Source organism: Dromiciops gliroides, chromosome 4, assembly GCF_019393635.1.
Source record: "Dromiciops gliroides isolate mDroGli1 chromosome 4, mDroGli1.pri, whole genome shotgun sequence".
Taxonomy (NCBI): Eukaryota; Metazoa; Chordata; class Mammalia; order Microbiotheria; family Microbiotheriidae; genus Dromiciops; species Dromiciops gliroides.
The window spans coordinates 192,860,619-192,884,811 of record NC_057864.1 but is presented as its reverse complement, the minus strand read 5'-3'; the positions used below and the strand labels follow the sequence as shown (position 1 = coordinate 192,884,811).

General features: G+C 43.3%; 1 protein-coding gene across 12 annotated transcripts in view; it reads right to left on the bottom strand.

The window, feature by feature from the left end:
- MAPT (microtubule associated protein tau) overlaps positions 1-24,193 on the bottom strand; it is a 166,847-nt gene that overhangs the window by 37,278 nt on the left and 105,376 nt on the right. For all 12 annotated transcript variants that reach the window (XM_044002566.1, XM_044002568.1, XM_044002573.1 and 9 more), the window contains 2 exons: positions 15,188-15,317; positions 9,599-9,864 (listed from right to left, as the gene is read on the bottom strand). In XM_044002566.1, the coding sequence (XP_043858501.1) occupies positions 9,599-9,864; positions 15,188-15,317 (396 nt within the window). The remainder of the gene's footprint in view (positions 1-9,598; positions 9,865-15,187; positions 15,318-24,193) is intronic.

The following is a 24,193-nucleotide window of genomic DNA, read 5'->3' as shown; positions in this document are numbered from 1 at the left end:
TGGGTTGGACTAGATAACTTCTGAGGTCCTTTCCAACTTTTAGATTCCATGATTCTATGACTGCCTGTCTGTTTAGGCTTTTGCTTTTTGCTGGCAAGCCTGATTGAACTCCACCTGTCAAGATATCCATCTGTGCTCAGTGTGAGACCGCCTTGTACTCATGGGCTACTTGCTTTGCTTAGACTTTGTGATGATATCTGCTGCAGAAATGGCCTGTCTTTCCCCAGTGGGGCTGTCTAGCCTTGGAATGTCAGCCATCCCTCATCCAGCCTTGCTTCTGGTCCCTAGCCTGGATTTTGCTTTTTCCAGTTTAGATCTCAGTACAGATCTCCCAGGGTTACTTTAGCCTGGATTAGACTTTCCTATACAACCCTGCATCCCTAAGAATGCTCATTTGTTAAGAGAGACTCTCCAGCTTGGGAGAGACTTAGGGATAGGGGGAAACCATGAAATGAGGAGCTAAAGCCCATGTCAGGTTGATCTGGGTCCTTCCAGCACTACTGTTCTATGTATATCTATGATTGCTACAAGTAGAATCAAGACCCCTCTTCCATCTCCCCTTTTGTCTTTTTTTTAATACTATTTTTTTTTTGGTGAGGCAATTGGGGTTAAGTGACTTGCCCAGGGTCACACAGTTAGTGTTAAGTGTCTGAGGCTGGAATTGAACTTAGGTCCTCCTGACTCCAGGGCTGGTGCTCTATCCACTGCACCACCTAGCTGCCCCCCAAACTAACCTAATTTTTTCTTAAATTTTATCGCAGGGCAATGAGGGTTAAGTGACTTGCCCAGGGTCACACAGCTAGTAAGTGTCAAGTGTCTGAGGCCAGATTTGAACTCAGGTCCTCCTGAGTCCAGGGCTGGTGCTTTATCCACTGTGCCACCTAGCTACCCCCTCCACTTTTGTCTTGACCCTACACACCCCAGGGGTATTATATCTCCTTGCTAACTTTTGTCCAGTTCCTTGTTCCAGTTGACCACAGAAGGTCCAACCAAGCAGTCTACTGCTTCAGTTTCTCACCTATGGGTTGATAAACCTGTTATCCCTAGCTCTCTCTATGTGCCCATCTTTTTGTTGTTGTTTTGTTCTAGGTTTCTTTAATCTGTTCATCTTTCATAATCCCCTTAATAATGTGCTGCTGCCTCTGATCACTGTTAATGATTTTGAAAATCATTTGGCAGCAAGGTCAAACCTTGGGCTGGTAGGGTAGGTTAAACTTCTATAACTGTACTTGTTTATATTTGGCTTTAGTAAAAACTACAGCCAGTCAAGGGAAGCTAGGTGGCACAGTGAATAGGCCACTTGGCCTGGAATAAGGAAGACCTGAGTTCAAATCTGGCCTCAGACACTTACTAGCTGTGTGACCCTGGGCAAGTCACTTAACCCTATTTGCCTCAATTTAGTTTAATTTAGTTGCCTCATCAGTTTAATGAGCTGGAGAAGGACATAGTAAACCAGTCCAGTATCTCTGCCAAGAAAACCCCAAATGGGGTCAGGGGGAGTAGGGCACAAAGCAACTCAACAACAACACAGTCAGTCAATGTTACCAGCCAAAATCTTGTCCCATCAAAAACCAAAGTCATTCTCAGCAGCTGAGTGACCCAACAGGGGGTGTTTATGCTTAGAACTAAAGCTGAAACAGGAGAGAACCCTTTCTCCCCCCAGACGCACCTCGATTTAAGCCAACTCATTAGACAAAACCCCAATTTGCTAAAAGTTCCCAGCTTCATTTTTATCTAAACATTTGCTTTTTAAAAGGATTTCCAGCAGGGTTCCTTTAAAAAGAAACTTCCCCAGGTGCCTTGAAAGTCAGTTAGTTAAATAACCAAAACCTCAATTTATATATTTAGGAACTTAAAGTCCCATACAAAATGAAGTATAATCATAGGGTCTAAAAAACCAAAGCTATGAGCCTCTGAGGGTCCTTGTGAGGGATAGACCACTGTCCTCTCTACCTCTCCTTCCTATCATCAACTGGTATTGTTATGATTGCTTTGTCTTGCTGTATTTCCGATGGAGCTCTTCACAGTTACCAGAGGGCTGGGGACTGGGGCAGAGGAGGAGGACAGGTAAGGGGGATGGAAGTGGACCTATATAACTGAGTTTTATGAAATCATTGGTTAGAAGTCTTTTTATGTGGGGCAGCTAGATGGCGTAGTGGATAGAGCACCGGCCCTGGATTCAGGAGGACCTGAGTTCAAATCCGGCCTCAGACACTTAACACTTACTAGCTGTATGACCCTGGGCAAGTCACTTAACCCCAACTGCCTCACCAAAAAAAAAAAAGTCATTAAAAAAAAAACACCAAAACAACTGGAGCACCCGACTCATAAAAAACTCAATTGACTGAGGACTACCTAAGAACAAAACCAAAACCAAGAACCTAACACCCCAAACAAACAGTTTTAGTGAACTTTTCTTTTGGAGAAAGGTACATAAAATGTCCTGCTCATCTCTATTGCTTTTAAAATTATAGTCAGGGAAAAGAAAGCTCTAATGAATGAGTTAATCATGAAAACTATAACTCAGTTTAATATTATTGTGAATTAAGGGAGGGAGAAAGAAGGAAATTGATAGGGGAAGAGAAAGACAAAGAGACACAGATGGACAAAGAGAACAGAAAAAGATATGGAGAAGATGCAGACACACCCATAGAAACTTTCATGGGGTGACATCGCCATCTTGTGGCATGTTAGGATATTGCAACCAATCCTCAATCCTCAAGGATGTGATCTTTCTCAAGGTGCAGATTGCAGCCCATCCATGCCTGCCCATCCTGTGCAGCTCTTGTCCAGTTGCACTCATCAGTCGACTACAGAAGGTCCGACCAGTAGCAGATCGCTTCATTTTGTCAATAAGAGCACACATCGATAATTTCAGTTATCCCTAGTTCTCTCCATAGACCCATCTTTTTTTTTTTACTCATTCATTTCTTTAATCTGTTCATCTACGATGAATATAAATAAGATGTTAATCTATTTCCTTAATCTGTTTGTCCATTAGTAATGTCTTGCAGCCTCTGATGGCTGTTAATGATTTTCAGAAGTCCTTTAAAGGTTTATTCATCTTCCAGACACACTCTTGTGGAGTCATCACGTTCCTGTTCTTTCCCTGGCTTCCTCATTGGTGAGCAGCATCCGTGTTCACAAATTAGCTAATGCTAATACATAATAATTATGGCTTGAAAATGCTTCAAACTCTTCAAATCCAATGACCTTCATCTTTTTTTTACACTCTAGCCATCTCTCAGCGCAGAATCACCTTGGACATCATCTGTTCCCCCTCCCCCGTTTGGAACTCTGAGATTCCCTTCTATGAACCCCACAACCTCCTTGCCACTCTCTCCCTCTCTTCCTTCCTCCTATCTTTTCTTTCCCCTTCCCAAGACTTCCTGTCCATATTCTCCTTCAACCCTTTTCTGGCTTCACCTGCCCCTCTGCCTCATTTTCCTATGAGCAGCCATTTCAATAATTTGGCAAACACCTTAGATTCCTTTGCCCCACTGACATCCATCATGCCAACCAGGCCAATCTCCAACCTGGAGTCACCCTTACCATGTTCTTTCTCTATTCCCATCCCTAGGTTGTTGAACATTGCTAATTGCTATTTCAAATGTCTCCACCACAGATTCATGCTATCCAACCTCAACTGCACCCTCAAAGCCATCCAGTGATCCTAAAAATCTGCAATTCTGAAAACTGAGTTTAATTCTATTAAGTAACATAATTGTCTAATTTTATTAAAATTTCATTGATTCTAGCAGCTTCTTGGCTTGTCCATCATAATCTGTCTTGACTACCATCACGGGATTTCTTGTTGACTTCTTATCACATTCCTCTTTTTTTCCTTTTTTTTTTTCAGGGCAATGAGGGTTAAGTTACTTGCTCAGGGTCTCACAGCTAATAAGTGTCAAGTACCTGAGGCTCGATTTGAACTCAGTTCCTCCTGAATCCAGGGCCAGTGCTTTATCCACTGTGCCATCTAGCTGCCATCACATTCCTCCTAATGGCTGTTCCAAACCTCCTCTAACTCTTCCATTCTCCAGATTTCATCCCTCTCCCTTTTCACTCTTGACAGATGACTTCACCTCCTACATGACTAAGAATACCAAAGCTATCCAAAGTTAGTTCCTTCTACTTTCCTCCTTCCCACCTCAAGATTCTTCTTTGTCCATTTCATCTTCTTTCCCTCTCCTTTCTAGAAAAGGGAAAAGGAATAAAAATTTATTAAGTACTAGGCACCATGCCAAATGCTTTTACAAATTTCATCTCATTTAATCCTCACAATCAGACCCTATTATTATTTTACAGGGTCGAACAGTGAGGAAGTGTCTGGGGATGGATTTGAAATCAGGTCTCTGTGACTCCAGGCCCAGCCCTTTAGCTGCCTCTAGAAGTATCTCCCCTTCTTACCAAAGCTAGTCATTTTTCAAATGACAAAAGTGGAGCCCAGAAACATTAAATGGCTGCTGCCCCAGATTATTGGGGCAATAAATAGCAAGCTTCAGGCCCATGTGTCTGTCTGTCTGTCTCTCTTTTTGGCGGGGCAATGAGGGTTAAGTGACTTGCTCAGGGTCACACAGCTAGTAACTGTCAAGTGTCTGAGGCTGGATTTGAATTTAGGTCTTCCTGAATCCAGGGCTGGTGTTTTATCCACTGCGCCACCTAGCTGCCTCCTAGGCTCAGGTCTCCCTCTATTTTGACATCATTCCACCCCTAACTTCTCATTAACCACTAGCTAGAGATCTCTGATCTGTAGATTCCGCTAAACCATTTTGGCATCTGTGAATTGATCTGGCCTGAACAACTTCTTGGTGAAAATTAATTAATCTGTCACGGGGAGGTCTGGCATACTATGCAAATTCCATCAGCCTTTTTGGCCTCTGTCATCTCTCCACATGGAGGATGCTACAGAGCTCTTTTCTGGTAATATCATAACGATGGGTGAGTGGAAGCCCGGGTGGACATTCTGGAACCAGTTCCATTCAGCTATGAAGGCTTTCAGAAAGGCCTGCCCCTTCCTCTTTGACTCTCCCCACTCAGCCACTATACACATGGCATCCAATGAAAGAACCTGGTCTCAAGGGAGGAAGGCCTTTGCGGCTCCTCCCTCCGAGGTGATGTGGTCTCACTCCTTTGCTTTTCCATCTGTCCTTTTCTGGTGCACGTGGAAGGAGAGAAGCCTTTGTGACACTTGGAGTTTGAGCCCATGTTGGTGTCCCAGGCTAGTTTTTTTTTTTTTTTTTAAGCCAGTGAAGCACTGATTCCCCAGGGAATAAGGAGTGATGTTTTGGACCCATGCTAGGGAAAGCTGACTCATCTGGCAGGGATGCCACCTTTGGACATGAAGGACCAATCCAATATAGAAGAAGAGCTAAATTTTGAGTCTACTGTCCTTAGAGACCAAGGTGGCTCGGGGGAGAGCATGCCCCAGAGGTACTGAGGGAAATGCTAATACAAATGTTCTTGCCATATCTTTGAAGTGAACAGCTCTATGAAAAAGCTGTCAGATGGTTATAGTGGTAAAATGGAACTGCGGTGCTAGTTCCTGGCTCCTAACAATAGCGGGTATGTCATATTGGGGGGAGGGCTCAAGCCAATGGCAATAGAGAAGAAGGCAGCCTAACCCCTCAGGGTATCTGCCTAGAACCTTGTGTGTGTGTGTGTGTGTGTGTGTGTGTGTGTGTGTGTGTGTGTGTGTGTGTGTGTGTGTGAGATGTAGCCTGCCTGACTCTGGGAGAGGTGGTTAGAGCATACATGTTACCCATCTCATAATTCCTATCATTTGTCTTAGAGCTCTCTCCTTCCAATTCTTTTTTTTTTTTTGGTGAGGCAATTGGGGTTAAGTGACTTGCCCAGGGTCACACAGCTAGTAAGTGTTAAGTGTCTGAGGCTGGATTTGAACTCAGGTCCTCCTGAATCCAGGGCCGGTGCTCTATCCACTGCGCCACCTAGCTGCCCCGTCGCCTTCCAATTCTAAAGGAATCCTGGGAATGGGTAGTTTCTTGTTACTTGAGGAAAAATAGCTGGAACCTTGGTTCTGCCTGCAGGATTTCATATTATGGAAGCAGATTAAATCCCTCCCTCCCCCTCAAAGAAATCATTTAAAAATTATACTAATCTGAAGGTTTTGGACTAACACAGAAGAGAAATATTATAAGTCTTTCTTCAACTATCGATTTGGAAACCACGTCTTTCTCTCTCTTTTTCACACTTCAGGTAGTAACCACACACTAGATGCTCCATCCCCCAACTGCAAATGGGTCCAGAGAATTCAGGTGCCATCATGGGATGGAATTATTGCTCACTCTCCCTGAGATCCTCTCCCTTCAGGATTTTCCATGATCCTGCCAGCACTGAGCCCAAGTCTGCCATGTGCATGCAGGCTGGCAGCTGGGACGGCAGAGGGAGGCTCTTAGTGGGAGAACTTGGCCCTGTTCCTTCCACGAGGGTGGCCAGTGGAAGGCTTGTTTCCACTTGTGGCTTCAGAGGCCACCGTGCAGCTGCTCTTAGCTGATGGAGGGTGAGAGAATTAGCCTAATGTTGGTCAGGTCTTCTAAGTGGGCCTCTAAGATACCCAGGGTCTGCGAGGAAAAATTCTGTGGGCTGACCAGCAACAAAAACTGTTGTCAGTACCATTCAGAGGGGAAGGCAGGTGCAGACTGGAGGGAGCTGGGTGCAGCATGGGTACCTGGGTAGCACTTGAAGAATTAAAACTCCCAGGGGCTCTGGGATGGATTTTCATGCTGTGAATTTTAAAGAGCCAGTGATCAGAGTGACAAGGACCAAAACACTTCAATCCCACAGGAGTCTCTGCTGAGCCGCCGGAGCGTTCTTTGGCAGTAAAGTTCCCAGGGCTGTGTCTGGTTTTGGTCTGTAGCATGAACAAGGTCACTTGTTTTTGCCTGATGTTTCAATAAGGGCCAGAGACTGGACAATGAGAGAAGGAGCCCAGTGCAGAACATGTGATTCCAATAAAAACCCCAAAGCTAAAACAGAGGCAGGAAAAGCACTGTAGTAAGAAACAGTGCCTTTTCATTTAAATGAAGGGTAGGGAAGTTTGGGCAAAAGGGGTAACTGAGGAGGAACCTGAAAAGTGGTTTTTTTTTTGCAGGCAATGGGGGTTAAGTGAGTTGTCCAGGGTCACAAAGCTAATAAATGTCAAGTGTCTGAGGCCGGATTTGAACTCAGGTACTGAATCCAGGGCCGGTCCTTTAACCACTGTGCCATCTAGCTGCCTCCTAAAAGTGTGTTTTTTATGATTATTTCCACATGATTCTCTGGTTCCTGCTTGGCAAGATATCACAATAGGCACCATGCTCTGAAGATGTTGAGGGGAGATGGTTTTGCAATGTGGCAGGGAGGCAAATATGTATTTGTGTATAGCCCAGGTCTTCTCATGCACAAACCCCAGAGACTGAGACCTTCCCCATTTCCTCTGCTGTGAGAATCAGGTGACTGGCTGCCATTAATTCCTTCTTCTCCTCCATCATCTCCTCTTCCTTATCATCATCATCACAGGGAGGTACAGCAGTATTTTTATTTTATTTTATTTTAGGTGAGGCAATTGGGGTTAAGTGACTTGTCCAGGGTCACACAGCTAGTAAGTGTTAAGTGTCTGAGGCCGGATTTGAACTCAGGTCCTCCTGACTCCAGGGCCGGTACTCTATCCACTGTGCCACCTAGTATTTGTAATGGGAAAGTATTTCTAATGAGAAAGAACAGGGAATGGAGAAGTACTTTTTTTAGTGGGAGAAGGAGGGGGGTAATGGAAGAGACTTTTTTCCCCTTAATTACATCAATAAAAGTGGTGAAACCTTGGGATTGAGATAGGACCAGAGGCCTATACAGGAGACCGAAGAGGGAATAGCAGTGGTAACACTGTGGGAGCTTCAGAGAAGCAAGGGAAATGGTACCTTGAGGAGCAGCCAGGACCACTTAGGTAAGTGTCTGAGGCAAGATTCAAACTCAGATCCTTCCTGGATCCTAGTCCAGCATTTATTCCACTGTCCCAGCACCTAAAGGCCTCTCTAGGTCCAGACCCCATCTCTCTTCTTCTCTGTGAGATCACCAAATTCACCCAATTTTTCAGAGGCTGGGAGAGAGTCAAATACAAGCCTCAGGATAAAAAAAAAAACAAACCCTAAGCATCTTAGTCCTTGTCCCTAGAGAGTCAATGATCCAATGGTAGAGGAATAACCCTCAATAAAACTGATTTAAAAGAGCTCTGGGAAAGGCAGGGAGCCTTCCCCTAGACCAGAAGGCTGAGATGGGTGAGACTGTGAGGCCTGCTGCCTCTAAGCTCCCTAAGGGCCCACCTGCTGCCAAGGCCCTCTTGTTCTGTTGGGCCATCTTCTTGACCAATAATGAGAAGGCCTGTGTGACTATGCTGGGAACAGAAGTGGAGAGGCACAAAGAAAACCCAGACAGGATCAGGAATTCTGTCTGATGAGAGATGAATCATGAGCCGGTGGTGAACATAAGCACCTCTGAACACGATGAAGAAAGCCCTTTTGAGGAACTGGAGTGGACGCACAGGTATAGGTAATGAAGCCCAGAATTAATTTAAGGGCTCATGGTTTGTCTAAATGTCTTACTCATTCTATTGGTCTAGAATTTGGTGGGCTGGCAATTGGGTTCACTCCAAACCCATGTGATTGATCCCAATTGCCACCCTGGAATGCCCAGCCTGGGCCCTCCAGTTCTCCCTTCTACTTCTTTGACCTCGAATCCAACCAGTGGAATTAGAATAAAGATGACTCCCATTCCTCTAGTGCCCTAACGTTTTTGCAAAAAGCTTTCCTCACAACCCTGTGAAGTAAGCAACTTTTACAGAAGAGGAAACCAAGACAAATCAAGGGTCAGAGAGGGACAGACACTTGACCATGGTGGTCATTTGGCTAAGTAAGCATCAGGGTTGGGGTTCAGCTCCTTATGGATCAACTTCTGCTGACGGCTGCCCCAAAACCTCGCCACTCCAGAACTCACGAAAATATAGAAGAGCAGTGCTATTTTAGATGGCACAACAATGAGGTAATGTCTGGGTTTGAACATGACTACTGCAAGTCAACTGTTAATTCATGTCAGGAACCAAAGTATCCCATCAGGAACAGGAGACCACTCCCAGGCAAGCTGAGGAACACCTAAGGACCACCACAAACTAGGAACCTTCTGACTTAAGAGGGACCCGATGATACACTCCTGGATTCTCTTGTAACATCAAAGCAATCATACAAGCGGGAGTCTCAGCGGGCCCTCCAAGGACAGTGCCGTCACTCTTTGTTGAGTTACCTACAGCCCTTCCTAGAGGGTGTCAGGAAATGCCACGATAACATAACCACCCCATTTCCTGGCTGTGCATCACAGAAATGGTTATAACAGTAGTTCAGGTGATCAGAGAAGAGAGTCTTGGGAACAGTCCCGGAACCTAGTAGACAAAAAGGGAAAAGCCAGCTCTGAAGTTGCCAGGCCTATGGTTGGCTGAGAAAGTCCCATGCCCATCACTCTGCCATGTTAAAGGAACACTACTGGTAACCCTCAGAGTCCATTCTTCCAATGGGGCTTGGAAAGCTACCCCAGAGAAAAGCACTGCGGTCCTTACCTTTCCACCTCCTGGCTGATGTTTTAAGTTTTCAGTGGACCCAATCTTGGACCTGACATTTTTCAAGTCTGGCATGGGGACTGTAGAAGTCTGAAGGCGACTCTTGGCTGAAGATGGGGACTTGGGTGGTGTACGGACCACTGCCACCTTTTTCGGCTCCCGGGTCGGGGGTGTGGGCAGAGAGGGAGTACGGGACCGGCTGCCAGGAGTCCCTGGGGAACCTGGGCTGCTGTAGCCACTTCGGTCTCCAGATTTTGTAGATTCACCTGAGAAGGAGAGTAAGAAGAGCTTCAGCCGACTTACAACCAACATTTTTTTCTGTGATAATAGTGCCCAGCACCCCCCTTCAATGTACCGCCTGAGAGGGTTCCCTCCCACATTGGGAGAGTTAAGCCATACAAGATGTAGCAAATGCTAGCAAATCTAATGTGCATTTGCGAGTGCTCCTCTTTGCCTGAGGAAGTCATAGGCAGCTATTTCTAGTCACTTGATGCACAGTCCCAACCTGGCTACTGTCCCCATCACCTAAAATCAGCAGAGACTGGTAACAAGACACAGGCTGGGTCAAGCAAATATGGGTCTACCTTACGGGTGATAAAAACTATTTAAAATAGGCTTATTTGAAACGAGGTGAGACACCACAGTATAGAAGAAAAAAACAGTGGGTTTGAAGACAGACTTGTCTGGATTAAAATTCTGCCTTGGCTATTTATTACCTGTGAGGTGTGCGGCTGACCTCCTCACCACTTTGGGCCTTGATTTTCTTATCTGAAAATTGAGGAGGGTGAAGTAGGTGGCTTCTAAAACCCAGCTCTCTGTCGCTCTCTCTCTTTTTATTTTTAAAGTTTTCAGTTGTGTCCAACTCTTTGTGACCCCTTTTAGGGTTTTCTTGGCAAAGAACTGAAGTGGTTTGCCGTTTCCTTCTCCATTTTACAGATGAGGAAACTGAGGTAAACAGGGTTAAGTGACTTGCCCAGGGTCACACAGCTGGTAAGTGTCCGAAGCCAGATTTGAATTCAGGAAGATTTAGTCTTTCAGACTCCAGGCCCAGCACTCTGTGCACTATGGCGCCACCTAGCGCCCTATAAGCCCCAGCTCTACATGCTATGAAATTTAATTTAGATCTTTTTTGTGTTAACTATGTATAAATGCTTTGAAAATAATTTTCGTTTTACCTGTGGTGTGCTCCCTGGGCCTGGGAGTCAGGAGACCTGGGTTTTAGTTCTAGCTGTACTGGTGACCGGCTGTGTGAACATGGCCAATTACTTCACGTCTCTGGGCCTTGGTTTCAACGTCTCTGAAATGAGGGCATTGGACTAGATAGTGTTTAAAACACCTGCCAACTATAAATTATATAAGTCTATGGCTCCATCTCAGTTCAGGCTAGCAAACCTTTTTAGAAAATCAATAATTCTCTGCTTTCGGGCTTTCTTAGAAGTAGTTTGTTGTAGGTGTTGAGTTAGTTCAGTTGTGTCTGACTCTTCGTGACCCCATTTGGGGTTTTCTTATGAAAGATACTGGAAGGGTTTGGCCATTTCCTTCTCCAGCTCATTTTATGTATGAGGAAACTGAGGCAAACAGGGTGAAGTGACGTGCCCAGGTTCACACAGCTAGGAAGGGTCTGAGGCTGGATTTGAATTCAGGCCTTCCTGATCCCAGGCCCAGTGCTCTATCCACTGTGCCACCTAGGGACCCACGTAGTTTGGTAGCGGTGTTTAGAAAAGAATGAGAGTAGCTACTTTCCCTCCTCTGCAGCCTGGAATGTTCTCCATCCATCAAATGAAATAATATTTGTAAAGTGGCCAGCGTATAGTAGGTGCCTAATAAATTCTGGTTTCCTTCTACTTCAACACTCTTGGAAGTAGTGAAGTCATAGGATGCACGCTTTCTTTTCCTCTTCATTTCCTTTCCCCGTTCTCCCCAAATAGCCTAGGATGGCATTTCCTTTTGTAGAACCTCACCTCAGGCCCTGACTGAAAGGGAAGAAGGGAAGGGAAAGAAGGGATGGGGAAGGAGCATTTACTGAGCAGCTACTATATGCTGGGCACTGTGCTAAGTGCGCTATATATATATATATATATATATATATATATATATATATATATATGTATATGTGTGTGTGTATGTGTAACATATATGTACATAAAATCACACATATATATGCATTAAAAATCTCATTTGATCCTTATAGCAATCCTAGGAGGTACATGTGAATATTATCCCCCCTTTACAGTTAAGGAAAGCGAAGCAGACAGAGGTTAAGTGTCTTGCCCAGCGTCACACAGCTGAATTTGAACTCAGGCAGGTCTCCTTGACTCCAAGCCTGGTGCTCTATCCACTGTACCACCAGCTGCTTCTTCACAGGGGCCTACAAAGTACTTGGCTACTGTCAACCTGACTTCCAGATTCCTTTGGAATGGACACCATGACAACCCTTCCTTCCCCCTGCCCCTGGGGAATCTCTAGAATTCAATAACTCACAGAATTCACCAATTATGAAGTGGTTTTTTAAAGCTCAGGTTTTTTTTTTTTGGGGGGGGTGAGGCAGGTTAAGTGGCTTGCCCAGGGTCACACAGCTATTAAGTGTCAAGTGTCTGAGTCCAGATTTGAATTCAGGGCCACCTGAATCCAGGGCCAGTGCTTTTTCCACTATGCACCTAGCTGCCCCAAAAGTTCAGGGTTTTTTTGTTTTGTTTTGTTTTGTTTTAAGTCCAAGGAAGGACTGGCCTTTGGCTAGAGAGTTGTCCCAACAGCAAGAAAAGAGGGTTAGGAGACAGTCCAGCATAATATAGCCAGTGCTGGCCATGGGATGAAGGGATTATTTAATGGATTCACCCAAGCCTATCCTTGTGGTTGGGCCATACCCTGGAAATGTCGTTGAGCTCTCTGATGAGAGGGAAAGGAGAAAGGAAAGGGGTCAGTATAAGAAAGGCTGACCCATGACTCTCTATGCAAGGATAGGTCACTGCCACCTGAGCCTGCAGAATCTCAAAGTCCATCTTCTTTCATACTCGACAAAGTCAGGGATCACTGACCTTTGGTTAATTACGCTCCATGATCCCACCAGCATCCCCTTCATGCTTAGTTTTGTCATCCTGCAGCTTCCCTCTTCACTCCTCCAGTCCCAATTCTCTATCAACTAGTTAATAAGCTACATACTCAGGACACCCAGAGCTCCACTGTGTGTATGAGTGAGAGGGTGGAGGAGGATCTGGATGGCTCATTTAAAGGGCCCTAGACTATAAATTCGTTTGTAAAGTGAAAACTGGCACCTCATTTAAAAAACTGGTGTGTGTGTGTGTGTGTGTGTGTGTGTGTCAATTGGGGTTAAGTGACTTGCCTAGGGTGACACAGCTAATAAGTGTCAGGTGTCTGAGGCCGGATTTGAATTCAGGTCCTCCTGACTCCAGGGCTGGTGCTCTATCTACTGTGCCACCTAGCTGCCCCCAAAATATTATTTTTTGGCGGGGCAATGGGGATTAAGTGACTTGCCCAAGGTTACACAGCCAGTAAGTGTCAAGTGTCTGAAGCCAGATTTGAACTCAGGTACTCCTGAATCCAGGGCTGGTGCTTTATCCACTGTGTCACCTAGCTGCCCTGTTATTTTGTTTTAAAGTTTGGACTTTAATCTATGACTGCATTTTTGCAAAGTCAGGACACATCTGCAGTCTAGCCCAGCAGCATGATGAGGGGGGTATTCAGAATCCAAGGAAAGGGGGCAGCTAGATGGCACAGTGGATAGAGCACCGGCCCTGGAGTCAGGAGTACCCGAGTTCAAGTCCGGCCTCAGACACTTAACACTTACTAGCTGTGTGACCCTGGGCAAGTCACTTAACCCCAATTGCCTTACTAAAAAACAAAACAAACAAACAAACAGAATCCAAGGAAAAGGACACTAACTGTGGACTCCTAGCTGAGTAGGGACCTCTGCCCCAAGCTGGGAATGATGACCTTTTGGCCAGAGTTCTGTCTAGCAGTAGGCGGAGGAAGGCTAGGTAAGGGAGCCCTCCTCCAAACCACAACACAGGAACAAGCCCATCTAACTCTGCCAGATGAGCACCCAGTGCGGTCCCAACACACAGACCCAGAGCACAAGCCCTGTCTGAATTGAAAGGGAGGCACCGTGTGCTGTTCAGGAAAGCAGAGATATTGGCACCAGAGGACCTGGGTTCAGATCTTTCCATATCACCTACATTCCCAGCTCGGTAACTTGCAGTGGCTCCCTATTATCTCCAGGATCAAATAGAAAGTCCTCTGTTTGGCATTTTTAAAGCCCTTCACAATCGGCCTCTTTTCCCCTTTCCAATCTTCTATTTTTTACTCCTCTTCTGTATAATTTTCAATTTAGGGACATTGGCCAGTCTCCATCTCCCAACTCTGCCTTTTTACTGGCTGTCCTTCAGCCTGTTGTCCTTAAAGTTTGAAAACAATCTATTTTCTTTTTCTTTCTTTCATTCATTCTTTCTTTTTTTTTTGCGGGGCAATGAGGGTTAAGTGACCTGCCCAGGGTCACACAGCTAGTAAGTGTCAAGTGTAAATTCTCTCTTTTCCCTTTACCCTTTCATCTTGTACCTACCTCATACTCTTGTATTTGTTTTGGTATTATAGTGATTGTTTATTCTTGGGACTGGATCTGTAATTTCATGGATGAGGACAATTGCTGGTGTGTGGAAACTTCCTTTGGCAATTAATGCAGATAGGCAACTAGTCTGGGACTTGTGTTTTTATAGACTTGCCTTGGACGCTAACAGGTTCAGTGACTTGCTGGTATTTGTCAGAGGCAGGATTTGAACCCAGATCTATACAATATGCTATACTCTCTCTTAACTGCATGATTATAATTTATATGTATATCACCAGGCCCAATGCTAGACTATAAGCTCCATGTCTTAACACATTGCTCTAAACATAACCTTTAATTAGTATTTGTTGAATGAATGAAATAATGAATGAATGAATGAATGAATGAATGAATGCTCATACAGAAACTGCCACTCTGAGGAGACTGGCTTTCATCTGCATGTACCACCTGGAAGAGGTTACGGAAACTCTAGCAGCCAGTTGAACTGTCTACAAGCCTTTTTGCTCTATTATGATACCCTGAGCCACCCGCCACGCTGGACCCAAAGAGAATCTCTATCCTCTGAACTGAGCATATTAACAACCACCACCACGAAAAAGTCACCCAAGGTCTGTCTAGCTTACTTTTATGCCCCAGAGAATGCTTCCAAGGGTCATTCCAAGGGGCAGAAGACTGGCTGCTCTTCCCCATACTATCTTTTTCTTTTTTTTTTTGGGTGAGGCAATTGGGGTTAAGTGACTTGCCCAGGGTCACACAGCTAGTAATTGTTAAGTGTCTGACATCATATTTGAACTCAGGTCCTCCTGAATCCAGGGCCAGTGCTCTACCTACTGCGCCACCTAGTTTCCTGATCTTTAATTTTTTTCATACTATCTCTTTTAAAAAATTTTTATTTATTTATTATTTATTTTCCTCCCCCATATTGTCTCAAGAAGCTGGCCTGGTATCCGCTGAGACCCTTGGCGCATCTGTGGCTTGGTGCTAGGGCATTTTATTTTTTTTCCTACCAGCACTCGGAGGTGTCTTTGGGGCTGATGTTTTTGCCGGGATTCTGGTAGCATTGGCTGGTCCTTTCTGCCCCGAAGGTGCCGCTGCCCTGGGAGTGCCCATTTTCATTCCACTTTTAGTCTCCGCCCCCTGTGAACCAAATCAGAATGGAAAGTTTATTGCATATAAGCATCTCTGAAATCCAGCAGGGTTTCCTCTTGTTGTGCTCCTCTACTAACTCCTACATCAAACTTTCAATTCTATCAGATTCTACTTCAATCCCTTTTTTCAAGTCAGAGTCCACATTTGGGGGTAATCAATGACAAAGGTGGAATCAATGGTGCTTTGGCTTTTACCTGGCACTTACAGCTAATGACCCTTTATTCAAGTGTCAAACATGCAAAGTCCCATAATGTGAGTTAATATCATCATTATTCATCTTGACCAAGCCTCTGAGGTCTGTTAAGCCATGCTTTGAGACTTTCCCATCAGGACTGTTACACTGGTTAGTAACAAGAAGCCTTATAATCCTCCATACACAGTTACTCAAAATAATTATACCTGATTTTATAATTTCACTAGGCCTAGAAAAATCAACCAGCTCATGTCCTTTTAGTAGATTGTGCCCAAATAACGCTTCCATTCTAAATCTAATGATTTGTTTATTTAACTAACAGCTAATGGTCTCCTCAGTTTCAGCTTCACCACTATTTCTTTCTTTCTTTTTTTTTTTGGTGAGGCAATTTGGGGTTAAGTGACTTGCCCAGGGTCACACAGCTGGTAAGTGTTAAGTGTCTGAGGCCGGATTTGAACTCAGGTCCTCCTGACTCCAGGGCCAGTGCTCTATCCACTGTGCCGCCTAGCTGCCCCTTCACCACTATTTCTTGAATTTTGCTTCTATCTTGACTCATCGGGGTTATTTATTTATTTATTTATTTAGTTTGTTTGTTTTTTGGCGCAGAGCAATAAGGGTTAAGTGACTTGCCCAGGGTCACCCAACTAGTAAGCGTCAAGTGTCTGAATCCAGATTTGAATTCAGGTCCTCCTCAATCCAGGACCAGGGCTTTATCCACTGTGCCACCTAGCTAGCTGCCCCTGACTCACTGGATTTTTAAAGCTACTCTTTTGATATATTGAGAGTCTTTTATGAGTACAAGAATCATTGATTAAGTAAACAAATGAAAAGGTTGCAAGTAAAAGTGGCAACATATGCACAGTCTACTAATTGATTAATATGATTAAGGATTAGCCATAATATACAAGCAAAAAGTAAGTAACATTGATGAAGGATGACTGGATGGCTTCTGAGTGAATGGGCTGTGCTGGCTGTATATCTTACATAAAAGAATGAGAGCTATGTAACTCAAAGGAACCCAGCCACTGTGCCAAAATAATAAAAACAATGATGACGCCATTTATATAAATATAAGGTTAATTTAAAGATTTAGTACCAAGCCAATCAAACCACCCCAGGGTTAGTTTACAGAACTAGACCTTCTCCCCCCCCCCATTATCTGAAGGGACAAAAAATATCAAGGGAAATAATAAAAAAAGCAGAGATAGAATGGGATGCGGCCTTACCATGTCTCAAACTATGCTATAAAGCAACAAGCAAGACTAGTTAGCACTAGTTTTTAAAAACTGGAAAAATTTTGAATGGAAGAGATTAGGTGAAGACCCAGAAAGAATCAAACTGTGGCTAGCATTCATATTGAAGGATACAAAATAATGGGATAAGGGCTCTCGGTTTGACAAAAACTGTTGGGGAAACTAGAAAACAGTTTAGTAGAAATTAAGTTTAGGCCAACATTTTATCCTACATATGCATAAGACCCAAATGGACACATAAAAATAAATGATTGAATCACAAAAAAAGAGCTGATCCTAGGAGATAAAATGGACAATTTTGATTAAATAAACCTTTAAAAAATCTTGGTTTTATTGACATCTTATTTTTTTCATGATTGCTTCATTGCCTTGTTTATTAGTTAAGAGTTTTCCCTCTCAGTCATAGCTGTGAAAGGTATTTGTATTTGGTGGTATTCTAATTTTTTTTTGTGGTTTGACCCTTAACATTCAGGTCATATATCCATTTTAAGTTCACTGTGGTATATGGTATACTATGTTGGTCTAAACCTAATTTCTGCCTATTTTTCAGTTTCCCCAACAATTGTCAGGCAGGTAGTTCTCCAAATAATTTATGTTCATGGTTTTAATCAAACACTGAATTATTATCTGTGCAAAACAACAAAAAGCTGAATAAAATACAATAAAATTCCTCAATTAATATTAAAAACTAACTTCAAGCCTCCTCTAATATAACATGCTCTTCCTTCAACTTACTCAAGAGTTGGGTTAATCTTGCTGCTTAGGACAAATGACAGGGACACACCCCAAAGTAGCTTTTCCATGGATCAGAGTGCAATTGTTGATGAATGAGCCAACCACACCCACCAGCATAGCTTGACCCTATGCAAAGCCAGGCTCCTTACCTTGGGTTTCATTGCTTTTGCTCCAGAACTGCCAGTTTGGGATGTGACAGAAGAGACGGGTTTAGGAGAGAGACCTGGTACTGAGGACACAGCTGGGCTGGAGGGTGTGATCGAAGGGTCTGAGCTAACAGGAGAGGGTCGTTTAGGGCTAATGGTAGGTCTACCTTTCAGGAAGGTTTGAGCAGAGGAAGGTGTGGATGTCTTAAATGCGAACATAAAATAAAATCAGAACCAAAATCAGTACATAAAAAGAAAGCAAACCAAAAGGGGTCAATGAGTGCTGAAGGTTGTCAAAGGAGGCTAGGACTTGGGGGGTGGGACGTGGCTCAGAACAATCATCAGGATGCTGGGTTTGGGTTCTGTTTGGGGGCGGGGTTCATGATAGACGTGGAGAATGAGGGAATCTTGAAGGCATCTGCTGCTTTACACAGCTCCAGGGTGCTATCGGACTGTCCCTACATAATTATTTCTAGTGACAGGCTGATGCACGCTTGCTAACTTTATGCCCATGCAGAAAAGAATGCTGGGCTGGAATCAGGGGCCCTGAGTTCTGATCCTGGTGCTGCCATTAACTTGCTGTGTGACCTTGGGCAAGAGATTCTGCCTCACTTTTCCCATACGCAAAATGAGGGGGTTGAACCAGACAATCCCTGGGGTTTCTTCCAGCTGTGACATTTTACAGATAAATGACTGTTAAGATACTTGCTCATTATGCGTTTGGATGCTTGCATGTTTTCAAGGCTGTGGCAGTGCTATAATACTTTAGATCTTTACTTGTCCTGGCAATCTATATTTACATACAGAACACACACACACACACATACACACACACACATGCACACACACACACACACGTCTAAAATCCAAGTTATGGCTAGTTTAAAAATAAACTATCTAATCTTAACATTACCTAGTCTCATTAATGTTAAATCTTAGGAAAAACAACAACAAATTTACACCCCTATTATTTATGGCAAGAATCTACTAGCTTTCACATAGATTTGCTTTTGGACCTGAAATCTCTTTAAGATGTCTTTGAGAAATGTAGGCAAGTATCTAGATCCACAGGCAGGTAGGTGGCACAGTGGATAAAGTTCTGGGCCTAGAGTCTGGAAGACCTAAGAGGTCAAATCTGGCATTAAACACGTACTAGTTGTGTGACCCTGGGTAAGTCACTTAACCCTGTTTGCCTTAGTTTCTTCATATGTAAAATGAGCTGGAGATGGAAATGGCAAACCACTCCATTATCTCTGCCAAGAAAACCCCAAATGGGATCATGAAGAGTGGCACACAAATGAAACCGATGTGACTACAGAGTGACCGATATCCTCCTTGTTCTCCATGATTCCTTCCAAACCATTTCTTTACCAACCTTCTCCTAACAACTGCTCCTCTTTCAAAGCCCATACCATGACTATCCTCATCCTTGACTCTTTTGTCTAAACAATGCTCTCCCACTTACCCTCTGTGCTGACTTAAGCACTGGCCTTACAGCCTTCCTATTTCCATCCTAGACGACTTGGTGATGTCATCTATCCTCTTAGGGCTCCAAGGATCTTTCTCTCTCTATCCACTCATCAGCATGCTTATTTGACTTTGAAGATCTCAAACGCTGAAACTACTCTCTGAATATAACTTCCTAACTTCTGTCACTCCTATTAATTCACATTCTAGCTTTATAATCTTTCTTTAATTTTTTTCAGCCTCTCAGTCTGGCTTTACCTTCTTCTCTACTAAGCACTCATTTCAATGACACTCACAGATATTCTAGAAAACCTAGTCTCTCGACTCCCTTCTTTCTCCACTCCTGCTTCCAGCATGCCAAGAAGTTAAAGAAGCATGAAAGAAAGTCAACTGGCCCTGCTGTCAATTTAACCCCAGCTGAAGCCTCAATGCTGCCCAAAAAGCAAACTTCTCTAAAGAATTGTGACTCTCGGGGCAGTTAGGTGGTGCAGTGGATAAAGCATCATCCCTGGATTCGGGAGCACTTGAGTTCAAATCTGGACTCAGACACTTGACACTTACTAGCTGTGTGACCCTGGGCAAGTCACTTAACCCTCATTGCCCTGCCCAAAAAAAAAAAAGAAAAAAGAAAAGAATTGTGACTCTCACTGCCTCTACTTCTTGTCTGCTCATTCACCTCACACACTATACAAACTATTCTCTCAAAAGCCACTAATGCCCTTCTAATAACCAAATCCAATGGGCCTTTTCTCAGTCTTCACTTTTCTTGACCATCTCTATTTATCTGACATGAATCCCACTTTCTTGAAATTCTCTCTTCCCTTGGTTTCCATAACAAGGCATTCTCCAAGTGGCTCTCTCTCTCCATTCCTCCTCCATCTGTGATGATTTCTCTTCTTTCTTAACACCTCCAACAATAAATCCTAATTTCTCTTGGTGTTCCAAGATCTTTGTTCTTTCTACACTCTTTCCTTTGATGATTTCATCCACACTTAGGACGTTCAAGACATTTCCCCAACCTATACTCCAGTGCCGATGCCTCTCTTAACTTTCAGGTTTGTATGTCTAATATTCCCCTGGACATCTCTACGTGGATGTCCCTCTGGTACCTCAAACCTAACATGTCTAAACTTGAAAATTTCTTCTTCCTCAAACCTCTTACTACTGCTAAGTTCCTTATCTATCAATGGATATGTCACTTAGGTTCAAAATAATAGGGTCATTAGGAAGACAGAATTTAGAGCTTAAAGGGATAGTCGAAATCATTGAGTCCAACACTTTTTCTTTATAGGTGAGGAAACTGAGGCCCAGGGACACTGCATGATTTGTATAAGGGAGCAGAGCCAAGATTCAAATTCAAGTCTTGAGTGCTTAGTAGAGAAGAAGGTAAAGCCAGACTGAGAGGTTGAAAAAAATTAAAGAAGGATTGTAAAGCTAGAATGTGAATTAATAGGAGTGACAGAAGTTACTACTAATGCTTTTCTCATGATACCATTACAGCATCATCTCTGACACCTCTTTTCCTCAACTCCAACATCCAATTACTTGATTAATTCCGTTGATGTTATTTTTTGCAACACAGAAAACCACATAACCATGGAATGCCAGAGAGCTAGAAGAGACCTTAGGGTCACTGAGGTCAACTCCTTTGCCTAACAGATCAAGAGACCGAGGTCCAAAGCATCAGGAGCTTAGATAAGGGATAGGGGTTGTATGTGAGTGCCTCCCCCAAGGTCACATAGTTAACTAGTGGCAGAGGCAGGGGCAGGCCTCTTCCATGTGGGTCCCCCTGCCACAGCCTTAGCCTTCACCCTCATGACCTCTTGCCTAAAACCACCATAATATCATCTTGACTGGCCTCCCTTCCTCTGGCTTCTGGTTTCTCACTACTCAGATATATCTCTTACACACTGTAGTTGGATTAATCTTTTTTTTTTTTTTTTTGGTGAGGCAATTGGGGTTAAATGACTTGCCCAGGGTCACAAAGCTAGTAAATGTCACATATCTGAGGCTGGATTTGAACTCAGGCCCTCCTGAATCCAGGGCCGGTGCTCTATCCACTGTACCACCTAGCTGCCCTAGATTAATCTTTTTGAAGCTGGTCCTGATCATGCTATAGTTTGGCTCAAAAAAAATTTTGTGCCTGTCAAATAAGGTCCCAGCTCCTTATCCAGGTCATTAAGAGCCTCTATCATATGGTCTCAACCCAATCTTTCTAGTCTTATCTCCCACTATTACCCTTTCACGAGCCCTGTGCTCCAGTAAGACTGGACCACTTGTCACTTCCATTGATTTTTATTTAAATTTAAATATAATAGCTCATTATTGGCTCCCTATTGTTTTTCTGATTTTTGGAAACAACTCTTCTATTGTTGAGTCATTTTTTTAGTTATATCCAACTCTTTGTGATTCCATTTAGGGTTTTCTTGGCAAAGGTACTCAAGTGGTTAGACATTTCCTTCTCCTTATTTTACAGATGAGGAAACTGAGTCAAACAGGGTTATGTGATTTGCCCAGGGTCCCATGGCTAGTTAAGTGTCTCAGGCCAGATTTGAACTCAGGAAGATGAGTCTTCCTCACTCCAGGCCTGGCACTTAGTCCCTCATAAAGGTTCTAATTGTTAGGCTTGTGTTTCCTTCATTTTTTTCTTTTGAATTTTCATCCCTTCCTCTTTTAAGTCATTATTTTGTCCCTGTGATTAGATAAGATTATACTATGTTGAAATTAGTCTATCTCACAGACTCCTCAATGTACCTGCCCTAGGCCAAGTTCTCTGAATTTATTTACATTATTAATTTATCTTTTCTTCCTTTTAACTTACACTCTCTGTCTCTGTCTCTGTCCCTCCTTCATCGAGGGGGTAGCACTTGAGTGTTGAATTAAGATCAGGATTCTGCTCCATGGCAGAGATGAGGAACTGCATTGCCAGAGGTAGGGGGTAGCCAATGTGAATGTCAATAAACAGAGGCATGAGATGGCATAATGAGTCTGGGAAATGGCTCGCCGTCCTGTTTGGCTGGAATGTAGCTGGCATGAAGGGGAATAATAAGAAACAAAGTTTTAAAGGTAGGGTGGAGCCAGATTGTAGAAAGCCTTAACACTAGGCTGATGGCTTTTTATTTATTTATTTTTTAATCAGGAGGAAATGGAGCCATTTGAAGGTTTTTGAGAAGGGAGTGATGTGGTCAAACTTAAGTCTTGTGTGTGTGTGTGTGTGTGTGTGTGAACAGGGGTTAAGTGACTTGTCCAGGGTCACACAGCTAGTAAGTGTCAAGTGTCTGAGGCTGTATTTGAACTCAGGTCTTCCTGAATCCAGGGTTGGTGCTTTATCCACTGCACCACCTAGGTGCCCCAAACTTAAGTCTAAGTAATATTATTTTGGCAGCCCTGTAAAGGATAGTTCAGGGAGGGGAAGGATCAGAAATAGGGTGATAAATTAAGAGACTACTATTATGACAGGTGACGGGTGTACGGATTGAGCTGGAAGATAATGAGGTCTGTTTGGAATTATATTGAGTTGGAGATGGTCCTGCTCAAATGCTTTCTCTTCCAGGAAGCCTTCCTTGACCTCCTCTGGATGAAAGTGATGTCTCCCTCTTCTGAAAAGCTGCAGCATTTAATTTATACCTCTTATTTCGCTATTGCATCCTACCTTCTATTATGCTGTGTGCTCAACCATATGACTCATCAGAATGTCTCATCCTACTACTAGACTGTCAACTCATTGAGAACAGGGACCTCATCTTATTATTCTTTGTAAATCTCTCAATACCATAGTAGGCTGAATAATTAATGAATTGAACAGAAAAATGCTGCCCTTGAAATACTGAATCCACTTTTTTTTTCCAAAGCCCCAAGCCCCAAAGGGAGATAGAGAATCACAGCTGTGCCACTTAGTCCCTGACGTGATATTGGGTGAGTCACTTCTCTCTGAGTCCCAGTTTCCTAATCTGCAAAATGAGGGGACTGGACTAGATGACCCCTAACATCTCTTTTTGTTTTAACTCCTGTGACTTTTTGAGGACTAGAGGTTGAAAACATCTTTTTAGCAGGTTACTCCCCTCACTCAAGAAACTTCAAGTAATCCTTATTGCTATCAGAATAAATCTTATCTCCATAGCTTGGCATTCAAGGTCTTCTCATTAAATGGGGTTTTTTAAATCTCATACATTTTTTCCCAATCTAATCCTCTTAATAATACTCCCCAATCTGGACTCTTTGGTATCGCCAAGCCAATCTGCTGTTTGTCTCAGGCACATTTTGCTCTCCCACAATTCCATGTCTTTGCTTCCCTAGGCAGCCCTTCTTTCACTTTCCCATCAATTTCCAACCTCTATTCCTCTAGGTCCGGCACATAGCCTTTGTCCTCCAGGAGGCCTTCCTTGACTAGCCTCACTTAGTGGTAAGTGGTAATTCTTCCTCATCTCTGTTCTGTATCACTGAGGTATTCTGTAGTTTATTCAATGCTCTCTTGTGCTAATGTGTACACATGAAATGTTTGCCGGGCATGCAATGTGTGTAAAATTGCAACATACCTGGAGAAATCTGAATAAGCTTTTGTTTCCTAAAAGCCCAAATACTTGAACAAGCAAGTAATGAAACCACAAGCAGAAACACAATTTGTATATTTGCTAATTGTCTTTCACTCCTGTGAACATTAACAGTCTTTTGTGAGGATGCTGGGATAGGTGTTTTTCAAGTATTTGCAGAGGAGGCTTTTAAACCCTTCTTTGGAACAGATAAAAGTGGAAAAAGCCCCAAACTTTCCCACTTATCAGCTCTGTGACCTTAGTCACAAATTTTCAAGGCTTCATCTGTAAAATGGGGGCAACAGCACTTACACCACCTACCTCACAGGGTTGTGAGGATCAAATAGGAGAGTACATGTAAGGCACTATGTAAACACATTAAATATTTTATCTTTCTTAATAACAAAAACAATAACACTACTTTAGATTGAATTATTAATCTGCCCAACATATGCTTGAATTTTTTTACTCAAAAGTTTTTTTAAAAAACCGTTTTAGGATCAACTGAATTCACATTCCAAATTTTCACGTTTGGTTAGCT